The 14370-nt window shown below is 38.4% G+C and overlaps 1 protein-coding gene and 1 pseudogene across 1 annotated transcript; both read left to right on the forward strand.

Annotated features, from left to right (window-relative positions):
• Positions 1-4799: 4799 nt before the first annotated feature.
• On the forward strand, positions 4800-10527 carry LOC111397764 (annotated as a pseudogene).
• A 702-nt stretch (positions 10528-11229) lies between these two features.
• On the forward strand, positions 11230-13025 carry LOC111396662 (UDP-glycosyltransferase 74F2-like). The gene is made up of 2 exons (XM_023023111.1): positions 11230-11971; positions 12186-13025. Exons 1-2 carry the CDS (start codon positions 11324-11326, stop codon positions 12933-12935), a joined length of 1398 nt encoding a protein of 465 aa, XP_022878879.1. The 5' UTR covers positions 11230-11323; the 3' UTR covers positions 12936-13025.
• The last annotated feature ends 1345 nt before the right edge of the window (positions 13026-14370 follow it).

Consider the following 14370-nt stretch of genomic DNA (forward strand, 5'->3'; position numbering starts at 1 on the left):
CACCTCCTTGAAGAAAGAAGGGATGCTTCCCAGGTGAACTTGGCAAAATATCATCGAAAGATGACCCGCTATTATAACTCCAAGGTCAGAAATAGAACTCTTCGATTGGGGGACCTCGTCCTAAGAAGGGCTTCCAATCTTCAAAATCGACAGGATCCGGAGTGTTTGGACCGAATTGGGAGGGCCCTTACCGCATTCACAGAGAGTCCTGACCTGGTACTTTCGAAATTGAAGATATGGCAGGAAAGACACTACCTCATCAATGGAACAACGAATACTTGAGGAAGTACTATCAATGACGAGCCTTTGTTCGGATCCGATCTCAATATTATCTAAAGTACGGTGTAATTTGTCAAAGTAATGAAACTTTGGTTCTGTCTCACATCGGTTAGTAAATTGTTTCCTCAGTCCTTTAATATGTTTAATTATGTGATCCGATCCCAAATTGTTAACTGATTAACGCTAAGAGGTACTTCATGTTTACTTAAGTGGTCCACTTCATATTAACTTGAGTGACCCAATTTTCTGTTAATAACTGGTTATTATTAAGGGACGCTTAGTCTTGAATGTTCATACAATGGTAAACAGATCAATGTAATAAAATAGCAAAAGCACCAATACTTAACAAAATATTTCATTTCATTTACTTGAATTTGAAATACAAAAAAGGTCGAAGCCATTACAAAAGTGGGCCCTATTCTACTGAGGATCTTCTCGGGCCGCTTCTGCCTCGATCACCTCCGGAGCTTCTTCAGCAAGCCTGTCAGGCCAGCCTCCAGTTGGTCTCCCTAACTCCGCCTCCAAAGTGGAGATGTCCAGAGTGGGGTGGACCTCTTTCAGCCGACCCAGCAAGCCTTAGGCACTCTAGGAGGCCCAAAAGTTGGCGAAGTCATCGTACAGGGGGTGTTCTTTGAAGTGGTCAATGAAATTATGAACCGCCACCTTCCCTGCATACTTCAACTCCTCCTTCAAGGAGGCGATCTCCTCAGATTGAGCCTCCACCTTTTGCCTCAGCTCCGCCTTTTCTTTATTTGAGGCCTCCAGAGCCTCCGTGACGAGCCGGTGGTGCTCATTAGTGTGATCTACTGCCGAGTCATGGCAGCCACCTGGCACCCCACCTCATATAGCCCCTTCTTCAGCCGTTCCACTTCAACTTTGGCGGCATATAGCTGGGCCTCAACCTCTTTCCTTCCTTTCTCCTCCTCAGTGGCCTTGGCTCGGGCCTCCCTCACAGCATCCCCATAATGCATTGCCTCCTCGAGGCGCTTGACGAGGTCCTCCATCTTAGCATTTAAATCCTTCACCAAGCCCTCCAGTTGGATACTGTGCTGAGAGCCCGGGCCACGCAGGCACTGTTGGCCGCCACCAAGTCTTCGACCGTGCAGGGAGCGGTGTGGTCCCTCCACTCTTCAGTCTAGTATTTGTTGTGGACCACCGCCACCGCAGCCGTTTCCAGAGGAAGAGCCTCCAACACTTCTTTAATCGGTTCCTCCGGATTGCTGCCCAAGAAGTCGACCTCCTTAGAGGGACGGGCCCTTTTTCTCCTCTGCTACCCCGCATTTGGGCAATAGGCACCGCAGCAAGTGGCGAAGTGGCCGGGGCAGTAGCAACCTCTGCTGGTGCAGGCCTCTTCTCCGGAATGGCCACCCCGGTTAGAATTGTAGTTTGCTTCAGAATAGAGGGTGGCCTCACCACAGTTGGGCGTTTGGAAAGGGTGGCACTCTTCTTGCCCTTCCGCAATAGATCTACCGCGGGGTCCTCTGGCACCTCCTCCTCCGTAAGAGGCTGGAGCCTTTTACTGGCGTCCACCAGGTCATCCATTTGCTTCTTGTAAGTGGAGGAGGAGGTCTTCAGGGCCCGCGCCTCTGCCATCATCCTTTGGATGGTCTTAAAGTTGGAGCGCACGGGCATCTTCTTGTTGAAGTTATCTGCAAAGAACAAACAATGAATCAATACAATTGTAAAGAGTTCAGAAATATGGAAAAGTAAAGGCTTCGGGACAGTTACCTTGAGACCATCAGGTCGTGTGTAACGAACTATAGATTTTTTCTGATCAGCCGGTGGTATGACCTCTTCTTCTAAGGTAGCTGATAGATGATGCAAATGGTGTCGAAATCCTCAGAAGACAGTTCATACTGAGGAAGAGTACCTTCAAAAGAAATACAAATGTTAGTCACGATCCGAACCGAAGAGAAATATAAAGAAATGCAACTGTGATACTCACTAAGTGTCAAGCACTTCGTGGGGATTGTAAAAGGCACCAGGGAGTCCCCCTCCATTATGTCCCATCGTCCTGCGTCCCAGCACCACGAGCCCTTCCACTCTTTGATGGAGCTCGGCAGATCGAGCACGAATGGAGTATGGGAACCCCATGAGGTAATGTAATACCAGCCCCGGGTCTTATCCCCACCAGCTGTCACTTTAGGGATATAAAGGGTCTGAAAGACGAAGAAGGGCATCTCAACCCCAAGTGACGCCTCCTTCCACAACATCCAAGAGCCCACCATTTGGCTCCAGGAGTTTGGGTTGAGTTGGGTCGAGGCTAACCCATAGGACCAAAGTACCATCCTAAAGAAATGGTGGATTGAAAGCCTAAGGCCGGCTCTAACAATCGCCTTACTTATGGCCACTCACACCGACCTAGAGTAGCAGGCCCTCTCTTCAGACTCGGGGAGGATCAGATCTACGCTATATGGAATCCTATATTCTACCCTAAGTCTCTCTAGGTCGGCCTCCTTTAGTTTGGAGGGATAATCCAACGCCCCCCAGTGCACAGAAGTATGAGCGGGGCTATTCAGCCTCCTCCATATGTTCGCTCCCCCAATAATCGCTTTGGCTATCTCAGAGGAGGTCGCCACAGTGGGCTCGTCCATCCTCACTAATTCTAGCCCCCTCCTCGAACCAGAACTTCCCTTAGACTCCATTTTTCAGAAAATAAATATCCTAAAAGATACTGAAACTTACGAATTCAGAGGGTTCCCCAGTCGAAAACGGTTAGAAAATGATGTAAAGTCGTCGAAAATTGATATTTCTAGTCGAAAACGCTCGAAAAACGCCGAAAATCGCGAATGGCATAAGCGCAAAATGAGTTTTTTGCTTGCACAAAGGTGAAAACCTTCAAAGACGCTCAAAGTCCACCTTCTATAGAACGCTCCAGCTGATCTCCACCGTTGAGTTCAAATGCATTCAGTCTAGACCATCCGTCGCATTATCAATCTAGGTCGTTGAAATGAAATGCCAGACTTGATCTACGCCTAAGATCTTGCTGTGACCCTCACGCTCGCACATAACGCGTCACCTCAGTCACCACCAACCGTCGACAATAAGTAGCTGCAGCATTCTTTTAGGGGAATGGGCATGGCACCCAACTGTCACCTTGAAAATACGCAACAGCTGTCAAATCATTTAACGTCAGATGCTCACCTCGGGTCGATCTCTTCACTCAACTTTACAAAGCTTAAATGCACCTGACGCGGAGTTCCCTATGGGTCATCGCCTAGATCGCTGCGTTCCCTTCTAAGCTTTACAAAGTTTTAACCATCTCCCAACGCGTCGTCCCCTGTGGGTTAGCGCATCGGTGGCAGGTGAGCTCCTCACTCAACTTTACAAAGCTTAGACGCACCTGACGTGGAGTCCCCTATGGGTTATCGCCTCGGTCGCTGTGTTCTCTCCTAAGCTTTACAAAGTTTTAGCCATCTCCCAATGCGTCGTCCATGTGGGTCAGCGCATCGGTGGCAGATGAGCTCCTCACTCAACTTTACAAAGTTTAGACACACCTAACGCGGAGTCCCTTGTGGGTCATCGCCTCGGATGCTGCGTTCCCTCCTAAGCTTTACAAAGTTTTAGCCATCTCCCAAAGCGTCGTCCCCTATGGGTCAGCGCATCGGTGGCAGGTGAACTCCTCACTCAACTTTAGAAAGCTTAGACGCACCTGACGCGGAGTCCCCTGTAGGTCATCGCCTCGGTCGCTGCGTTTCCTCCTAAGCTTTAAAAAGTTTTAGCCATCTCCTAACGCGTCGTCCCAAGTGGGTCGGCGCACCGATCGCAGATGAGCTCCTCGCTCACCTTTACGAAGCTTAGACACCCGACGCGAGTCCACTATAGGTTATCGCCTCGGTCGCTGCATTTTGGTCTTACATAAGTAAGTGTTTTCCTTACGCAGTAGCAAAGCTTTAGAGCATCTGCCTAAGATCGTCGCTTCGGCGAAATCAGAAGATCGACCCACAATCTCCCACAAGTCGCGGTCCACGTACCGAGGCATACACATCCGGTCAGAAAGGCAAGCCCACCCATGACATAAATATTCATACCTGGACTTGGGGGACCACTGTTATGCCCCTATTTGAACCACCTCGAAATATCCACCACAAGACACTCCGATCTTCTAGACACCCACCCGAAGTGGTTCCGAAGTGATCTTTCCAATGTCAACGACCTGCTATCACACTGCGAGACGCAGACGATTCTCCACCTCGGAATATCCACCACAAGGCACTCCGATCTGCTAGACACCTACCCCAAGTGGTTCCGAAGTGATCTTTCCAATGTCAACAACTTGCTATCACACTGCGAGACACAGGCGACTCTACCGAACTGACCGAAGCGTCCTCGCCCATGACGTCGAGGTGAAGTGCACTCCGGGGACCTCTGTCAGAAGATACGCCGCCAATTTCAGAAGGAGATCTTTGTCAAGATCCTTTCTGCCCCTAAGATTTAAATTGATTTGACGTCTCCATGAGGCTAGTTGATGTGACTTATCAACTCAACTCGGGAGAAGCAATTACCTGCCCACTCTACAAATGCGGCTGATTGACGCCTATGAGCAGACACCGCATACCGTCAAATGTATACACGTGCCCCACATCCAACGGTTCATCCCACCTATAAATACCCAAGGGCTGGCAAAAGACAAAGGTAATGAAACTCTTATTAGATAGCACTCCATAACAAGCATATATATATATATATTTTTTTTTTCTCCTCCCATTTATTATCTTGCACAACCCTTGGGTACTGTTCCGACCCCCTGAACCTAACTTGACCGTCGGAGTATATACAGCCGCCGCCACCCCCGCTGGTCCCGACCGTGTGCGTCTGACAGTGTGTTGATTATGCGTAGGGAGGAATACGTGGAGTAGCTCTCGGTTGGCCACGTGGAAGGTCCAGTTTTCGAGGTCAACAAGAACTTTTGGATGAGCACAAAACAGATTATGCTGTAGATTGTATAATTTATGATCCATTTCTATCATGGGCTCTTGATGAAGCCAAGAAATTTGGATTAGTTTCTGCAGCATTTTTCACTAAATCTTTTGCTGTAGACAATATTTATTTCCTCCTCTTTCAGAGACTGAAAAAATTGTGAATATTCCTAGATTACCAGTACTGAACTAGAGGCGGTCCTGAGGGTCCGCGAGTTGAGCGACCGCACAGGGTCTCAAAATTGTAGGGGCACCAAAAAATTTTTTTGTTATAGTTGTATATTTAATTATAATTAAATATTTATGTTGAAAATTTTGAGTTTTTAGTAACTATGATTGTATGGTATGCGATATTGTATGCTGTTAACTTGATTAGTAAACGCTTGCAATCTAATGATATGCTTATTGATGTTGCTATTTAGGAAGTGAAAGGGCTTATTGCTTTTTTTTAAAAAATATAGGGAGACTGGATTCAATGATACGATAAAAATATAGCTAAAGAAATTGCTATTGAAATGAAAATTAATCATTTTTCAAGTGAAACCTATAATTCATAGGAAGAAACATTTTGATGAAATGCTACTGTAGACGATGCACAATCATCTAAAGATTTTTTCAGAACCAATTGTTTCTTTTATATAGTAGATCAAATAATTGGGTCACTTGAACGAAGGTTTGATCAATTCAATTCATATGAAAAAAATGGATTTCTATTTTCTTCTGACAAGTTAGATTCATTGGATGATGCTAATTTGAAAGCATATTGTGATCATCTTAATATTGTTTAAATACATGTAAATTTTTGCGATCTTAATGGCAACGATTTATTTCAAGAGTTAGAACTCTCGCGAAATCCTTTACAAAAAGAAATAAAGATGATTTTTGATATATTGACTTATTTGAAAAGATTGAATTGCTTTTTCAATACATGTGTTGCTTATAGGATATTATTGACAATTCTTATTACTATTGCACCCGCTGAAAGAAGTTTTTCAAAATTGAAGTTATTAAAATCTTAGTTGTGATCAACCATGTTACAAAAACGATTGAATGGATTAGTTTTGATATCTATTGAGCAAGACGTTCTAAAAAATATTGATTACGAAAGTTTAATTAGTAAGCTTGCTTACATGAATTTTTGCATTTCAAGCTTTACACACACACACACACACACACACACATATGGAAGTGTACGAAGAGACTAGTGGCATGGATGATTCTTTGTTGATGACGTACGAATTTTGATGAAGTTCTAGATATGTTTTCGAGCTTTTTTTAAGTTTTTCTTGTTGATGTATGTTAAAAAAAATGAATATTTAAATATCATATTTTTGCAATGAAATAATATTATTGAAATATTGACTGGAACCTTCAGATTTACCTTTGTTTATGTTCAAAGATCATATCCTACAACTTTTGAACTGGTTCTCAATCAGTTTCAAAATCTGGAGTAAGTAGACTAGATTCTTGTTAATAGTTTCCACAAGTTGGAAGGAGGCGTATGCAATCATAGATTTGCAAGACACATTCATTTATTGAAGTTCTTCTTCTTCTTTTTTGATTGACACGCCTCATCTTGTCAGCTCTAATTTTTATGAAAGGTCCATTCGTGCATAATTTTCACAAATAAGGCCTCGTTTGGTAATTATTTTTTTCAAAATGCATTTTCCTCTCTCTTCTTTTCAACCACACATTCTTTATTAAAATAATATTACACGTAAATCAAAAACTTTTTCTTATTTTTCAACCACACATTTTCCATCAATTTACTATTCAAAAATACATTTTTACATAAAAATATCTCCCAAACACCCTCTAAGTATAACTCATTGCATTTGTAAAGCTAAGTGGTTAGAGCAATAACATATATATTTATTCAAATTTAGGATTCAACATCAAAGGTTTCAACTTTTATGAAATCAAACTAACATTGAATTTTTGATCTAGTATTAATCTCGGGATCCGTTGGATTAGTTTTCATAAGAATGGACTACACTTAATCCCACAATTTTTATCAATTTTTCAGTACACATTTCACCCTATTTGGTGAGAATTAAAATAAGATTTTTAGTAGATTTGATAAAAATTAATAAAATATGTAGTTGAAAAATTTTAAATTTCATAAAATGTGCGATTAAAATTAGTTGTTAACTTTGACTTATATTAGAATTAGAATTTTAATTTCTACCAAATAGATGCTCAATCAACATTTATCCAAATCTATTATAAATATGGTTTTTAATTAAATCGAACCAAAACAAGCCAAACAGAGGTTTAGTGATCGCGTGACTATTTCCTATAATATTCAGAGCTTGTTTGAATCCAATTTTTTTTGCCCAAAATACATTTTAGAGTAGTATTAAATAGAGAATATGTGGTTAAAAAATAATGAAAGATTTTATATTTGGGTATAGTATTATTTTATCGAATAATGAGTGATTGAAAATAAGGAAAAAAATGTATTTTGAAAATAATGAAAACTAAACAATGGCTCAGTGACAACACGTGACGATGTCCAATAAAATTAAACTTATCCATAGTTTTAAAATTCCCAATTCAAAAATCGAATTTGAAAGTCTTTTTTCCAAAAATCAGATAATTTAAATATCTTAATATTATAAAATTTAAATTAATTTAACTTTAACACCTATACCCATTCCATCCCCAACCCCACAAAACCCTATTCCATCTTTATTTTCTGCCCCCATACCCAACATCGACCGTCGTAGCGACGAGCACATCTTCGACGACATGCCGTTGGCATTGTCGTGCTCTCTCCCTCTCTCTCTTCTATATCTATTTCTCTGTTGTTCACCGTTCGTGGTCATTGTCGTGCGCAAGCGGCGCTAATGACGGTGTTGGTGGTGCACAGGCGATTGGCGGTTTGCAGCAACAGTCTAGCAATGAAATGATAGGGGTTTGGTCATGATCTGGTGGTGATCTATAGTAGCGACGATCTGGTTGTGAATGACGGGATCTGACCGCGATACATAGCTATGACGGGAGCTTGGGGGAAAAATCTATCATTTGGCCACTGTGCGATGTGCAGTGGTTGTTTAAATTGTGGATGTTGTTTGACGACGATTGTGTACTGGTTGTTTGACAGCAATTATGTGAAGTATTCTTGATTTTTTTGGTGGCTGGTGTCGGTTTGTTTGAATGGTGGAGATAATGGTGGTGCCGTCGATTGTCATGAGGTGGTGGTGGCGGTTTTGGGGACTGCTATTAGCAGCGATGCTACCGAAGGCAGTGGTGAGGTGGTGGTCACAAATGGTGGTGGTTGTCACTGATTATTTGGTTTATTATGATCAATAAAATCAATTAATATGTGACTAATGAAATAAATAATCTGTAACCAATAAAAAATGTATGGCCTGAAATTGGTAAAGTTATGATTAATAATTTGATAATTTGTGACCTAGAAATAATTTGATATTTTGTGATCATGAAATAAATTTGTGACTTATAAAATTTGTGATATATGACCCAGGGAATAAAATGTGACTTATTGATTTGATAAATTTGTGATCGAAAAATAAATTGTAACATATAAAATTTGTGATTGGTGACTGTAGTATTTGTAATTGTAATTAATACATAATTGTGACCATAAATTATTTATTATTGTGATCTTAATATATTTAATTAATTATTTCGTAATAAAACTTAATTAATATCTGATTTTTTAAATAATAAATATCGTTTCTTAGGTTTGAAATCGGTTATACGTAATCTCTTAGATATGAAATTTTCCCTTTTTTATACATTGTTCATGTCCAAAAAATAATTGCGACCTTCGTAAAAAGATATGCATCTCAAGTCTTATCCCTAAATCCAAACCCACCTACTATCTTCTCAATAAAGGCATAGAACATTCTAATTCTAAAAATCGCCCCATTATTCTCATTCTTTTTCTCCTCACGACGACTTCATCAATAGAACTATAGAATCAATTTTAAGTGCCATAGTGTTTATATAGTTTTTATTATTATTATTATTATTATTATTTTAAATAGTCGGGAAATCTAAACAAAATCTAGGTTTCAAACCAAAATAGCATTTAAAAGATTATTGATTTGTCTCTATTACAAAGACATATTGCATCACATGTATGACTATTTTCAATGAATTATATTGTCTAATTAACTTACATGTGAATTTACTAACTCTAATTTAACACAAATGTTAGTCTACTTATTTTGATAGATTTCAAATTGGTTACTCATTTTCTAGTTGTTCAAATTCCGCATTAAATTTTACAGCTCTTGAGATACACTCAATTTCTACTTACTATTTTTCATTTTTTTAAAATTTACGAATAGAACGTCCACCTTCTGCTAAAAAGGAAAATCATTATTTTCGTTCTTTAAAAAACGGGCTAGTGAAAGTACACTTGATTGACAATTCCTAAAATGCAACACTTTATGAATGAAAATTTGTTGAGAAAATAGATTTAGATTAAATTGTGAATATTATGTCTCAATTTCTCGACAAGAACAGGTTAAATAAATAAATAATATCCTTTAATGATTTTTTTGTTATATATAAATCTTATTATATTGGCTTTCTTTCAATCCTCTTAACAAAAATCATGGATCCACCCTTGCCTCGAACATAATTCAACTCAATATTTGTAACTAACTAGTTCTATGCTTTTGCTAGGTGATTGATTGGATGGCGAAGTTTTTACGAGTGAAGGCAATTGGCCTAACCATTCCTTCAGCTTATTTAGACAAGGCTTCAAGGTGACAAAGATTATGGTTCTAGTGTCTTCAAGCCTATCGGTGAAGTGTGCATGGAATGGCTTGATGAACGAGCAAACAGACTAGTTATTTATGTTTCGTTTGGAAGTTTGGCTGAATTAGGAGCCTAGCAAATGGAAGCTTAAAAACGTGCAATGAGTACCTCTTGTGGGTCATTAGGTCATCCGAAGAAGCTAAGCTTCCCAAGAACTTTTCAGAGGAGACGTCCAAGAAAGGACTAATCGTGTCATGGTGTCCACATTTAGAAGTTTTGGCACATGACGCAATAGGGTGCTTTATCACACATTGTGGTTGGAATTTCACATTGAGTTTCGGAGTTACTATGGCGGCAATGCCTCAGTGGACTGACCAAAGTACAAATGCAAAGTTTGTTAAGGATGTTTGGAAAACGGGAATCAAGGCTAGGCAAGGCACGAAAGGTATAGTCGAACAAACAGTGATTGTTCGTTGCATAAAGAATGTCATGGAAGACAGAGGCGAAAAGATGAGAAAAAAATGCGAAAAAATGGAAAGAAGTTGCAAGGGAGGAGGTTCAGATAAAAAAAACATTGAAGAACACTCATTAATCCTCCAGCAAAACTAATTTTATTGAGCATAAAGAGTCAAATTTTGAAGTGGAATTTGATGGGTTTAGGGGTGGAATAAGATGTGAGACAGGTACGGCCATATGAAAATGGGTTTTTGGAATATAGTTAATATCGCCGAGGGCAAGGATAAGTCACATTTTTTGCATGATTGAAAACAGTAACTATTCGAATTTTTTAACCACCCATTTTCCAAAAATTTATTGTTCAAAAACTCATTCTTTCCAAAAAAATTCAGTCAAACAAGGGCATAAAGGTCGCTTCCGTGTGTTCAAGCAATTTTAGCCTATTTTCTTTAGTACAGTCTACTACTATCCATCTTCTTTAACCAATGTATAATTAGCGGTTGGTTATATGTAAATGTGGAGAGTCGTAGCCCCTGCTCGACCACCATTAAAAGAGTTTTTTGAGAAAATGAGTTTCTGAATAGCAGTTTTTTGGAGAATGTGTGATTAAAAAGTAAGAAAAATTTTGAATTTATGTGTCAAATACTTTATTGTAAGAATATGTTGTTGAAAATGAGAGTTTGGGGAAAAAAATTCTAACAATGGTTGTCAATCACATGCTTAGTAAAAGAAAAATACAAACAAGAGACAGAAATTTCAACTATCAATTGCAAGTGTGTTTCTGGACGCTAGCATCAGATGATATTGACATTCCTTGGAGGGACTTGCGACCATCCAAAATCACAAATACCACAAGTTTTTGTTTATCCTCTCTCTGTATTGAAAGAGAACTTGCATAGAACACTAAGTCCTCATATTCAATTAGCCTTAGAATGGAGAAGGGAACAGAAGAATACAAAGCTCATTGCTTAATCTTGCCATTTCCTATCCAAGGTCACATAAATCCTATGCTCCAATTCGCTAAGCGTTTGAGGCATAAAGGAGTCAAAATCACACTAGCTGCAACAAAACATATATTCAAGACTATGCAAGATTTTTCTGGTTCTGTTTCTGTTGAAACGATTTCTGATGGATACGATGAAGGTGGGCTTTCTGCAGCAAAGAACTATGATGAATATTTGGCTCGTTTTCGCAAAGTTGGGACAGAAACTCTGGAAGAACTTATCAAAAGGCTTAAGAACTCGTGCTGTGCCGTTGATTGTATAGTTTACGACGCGTTTATTCCATGGAGTCTTGATGTAGCCAAGACATTGGGATTGGTTGGTGCTGCATTTTTCACACAATCTTGTGCTGTGGACCAGATTTACTACCATGTCTACAAAGGGGATGTGAAACTTCCACTTTCAGAGAGTGAAATTTCGATTCCAGGATTGCCTCCATTGAAGCCCTCAGATATGCCTTCTTTTCTTCATGTTCATGGATCATACCCTTCTCTAAAGGATATGGTTGTCAATCAGTTCCAAAATATTGAAAAGGCAGACTGGCTACTTTTCAACACCTTCCACAAATTGGAGGAAGAGGTAAAACTACTTACACATCATTTTGAATATTTTGTTTCAATTTGGATATGCCTCTGTTTCTCTTTCGAGGGCGATATAATCAGAAACGAGCAAAGTATGCACATATTTACACTGATTCGCTCTCAATATGAGAATTACATCCATTTGCTTATGTAACTAAGTTATCATGACTAAACACACAGAATGAAGTTTAATATCGATTTTTGCTACTTAGGTGATTGATTGGATGGCAAAGTTTTCACCAGTGAAGGCAATTGGACCGACCGTACCATCGATGTACTTAGACAAGCGAATTGAAGATGACAGAGAATACGGTATTAATGTCTACAAGCCAATCACTGGTGCCTGCATGGAATGGCTCGATAAAAGAGAATCCGACTCAGTGATTTATGTTTCATTTGGAAGCTTGGCTGAGTTAGGAAAAGAGCAAATGGAAGAATTGGCATGGGGCTTGAAACTAAGCAATAAGTACTTTTTGTGGATTGTTAGAGCGTCAGAAGAATCAAAACTTCCTAAAGATTTTGCAGAAGAGACTTGTGAGAAAGGCCTAATACTGTCTTGGTGTCCTCAATTGGATGTTTTGGCACATAATTCAGTAGGATGTTTTGTCACACATTGTGGGTGGAATTCTACATTGGAGGCATTGAGTTTGGGAGTCCCAATGGTGGCAATGCCACAATGGACCGACCAAAGCACGAACGCGAAGTACGTGATGGATGTTTGGAAGATGGGAATTCGAGCGCTACCAGATGAGAATGGGATGGTTAGTCGAGACACGATTTGTATCTGCACGAAGCACGTTATGGAAGGTGAGACAGGGGAAGAGATCAAGAAAAATGCCACCAAATGGAAGGAATTGGCTAGAGAAGCAGTTGATAAAGGTGGAAGCTCTGATACAAACATTGAGGAGTTTGTTTCTAAATTAGTCCATGGAGGTGAAAGTTCTGATACAAACGTTGAGTAGTATGTTTCTAAGTTACTCTATTCTTAATTTCAAGTCACTGTTATCTTCCCAATAAAGTGTGGAAATAAAGCACGAGTTTTGGCATTTTAATGGGATTTTTTACATATAATATTATTTAATTGAAAATTGTGTACTTGAAAATAAATCAAGAAAAAATACATTAAATTAAAATGGAGTCCAAATCAGGCTAAAATATTAAAGAAACATTCATCACAATTTTAATTTTATTGTACTTATAATATATGTTATCTATAATACCAATGTTTTAAAATTCGGCCCGAGCATCAAATCAAAAAAGAAACAGGGTCAAAGGTCAAAAAGTTCGAACGAATCAAACCAGGGTGAAAAGGAAGTAATAAATAAATAAATAAATATTTATAAACATTTTAATTTTATTTTGACAACAATATATAATTAAATTTTCATATCACCAATCCAAAATAAATATTAATATGTCAGATAATTGTTTTTTAGTATAAAACTTGATAGTTTAATTTGTTGGATCACTTAAAACTTCATTCCAATTTTACTAAATAATTTCGACAATCTACAGCAATCTCAATCATATGCCATTTGATTACGTTTCCAATGCGAGGCGGGTTAACTTATGGCCACAACTTAAGTGACAAGACAAGGAGACAAAATAATATTAATATTAAAATCACATCTATTTGTCGCTAGGTGCTATACATTTACGGTCCTCTCACAAAATGTGGATCCACGATTATTTTACGTCTTGATGTATTCTTCGTCTTTGCATTTTAATAAAAGTATCAATTTTAACTTCTTCTTTTTTTTAATATTTAGTGGTGCATGCTTCCCCACGAGGCACAAATATAAAAAATTATCCTATTTGTCTATATATTGGATCATTTATGCAATTACTATTTCATTTTCATCTAAAAATTATTATTTTCTTTTCACGTCCATGTATTCCTCCATAAATTAATGTTCAATTGAGTCTTCCAACATATCATTTACCAAATATTTTTATTTTTTCATATTTTACACTATATTATGTATTTTTATTAATTATATTCGTATAATCCTCTCTTCGAAGAAGCTTCTTCGCAAAAAAGATAAAAAAAAAAATAAAAAATTATTGCAATGGATTCTAATAACTCATGCACTTGACTTTTTTTTTTTTTTGCGCTAAACTACTCGAACTTAAAATGAATAAAAAGTTGATTCTTCGATACGAAATAACAAATAAAAGAAAAAAATTATTTTAGTTGATTTTTTTATGAAAATGAATAAAAATATTAATTAGAAGATAGCAATTAAAATTTTTATTTAGTTTTGCAATGTTGGAAGAGTCAATTTTATGACTCTCACATAATAAGGAAATAATTTTCTAAAGAGAAAAACGTCAAGCCCATGTTTAGTAGGGATATATTATAATTCTTAATTTCAAGTCACTGTTATCTTCCCAATA

This window comes from Olea europaea, chromosome 7 (genome assembly GCF_002742605.1).
Source record: "Olea europaea var. sylvestris chromosome 7, O_europaea_v1, whole genome shotgun sequence".
NCBI classification, from domain to species: domain Eukaryota; kingdom Viridiplantae; phylum Streptophyta; class Magnoliopsida; order Lamiales; family Oleaceae; genus Olea; species Olea europaea.

What these genes read in the sequence shown, in the direction of transcription:
- LOC111396662 (XM_023023111.1), top strand. Translation starts at nt 11,324, where the DNA reads ATGGAGAAGGGAACAGAAGAATACAAAGCTCATTGCTTAATCTTGCCA. An exon ending in TCCACAAATTGGAGGAAGAG is followed by an intron (nt 11,972 to 12,185) that starts GTAAAACTACTT and finishes TTTGCTACTTAG; the next exon opens with GTGATTGATTGGATGGCAAA.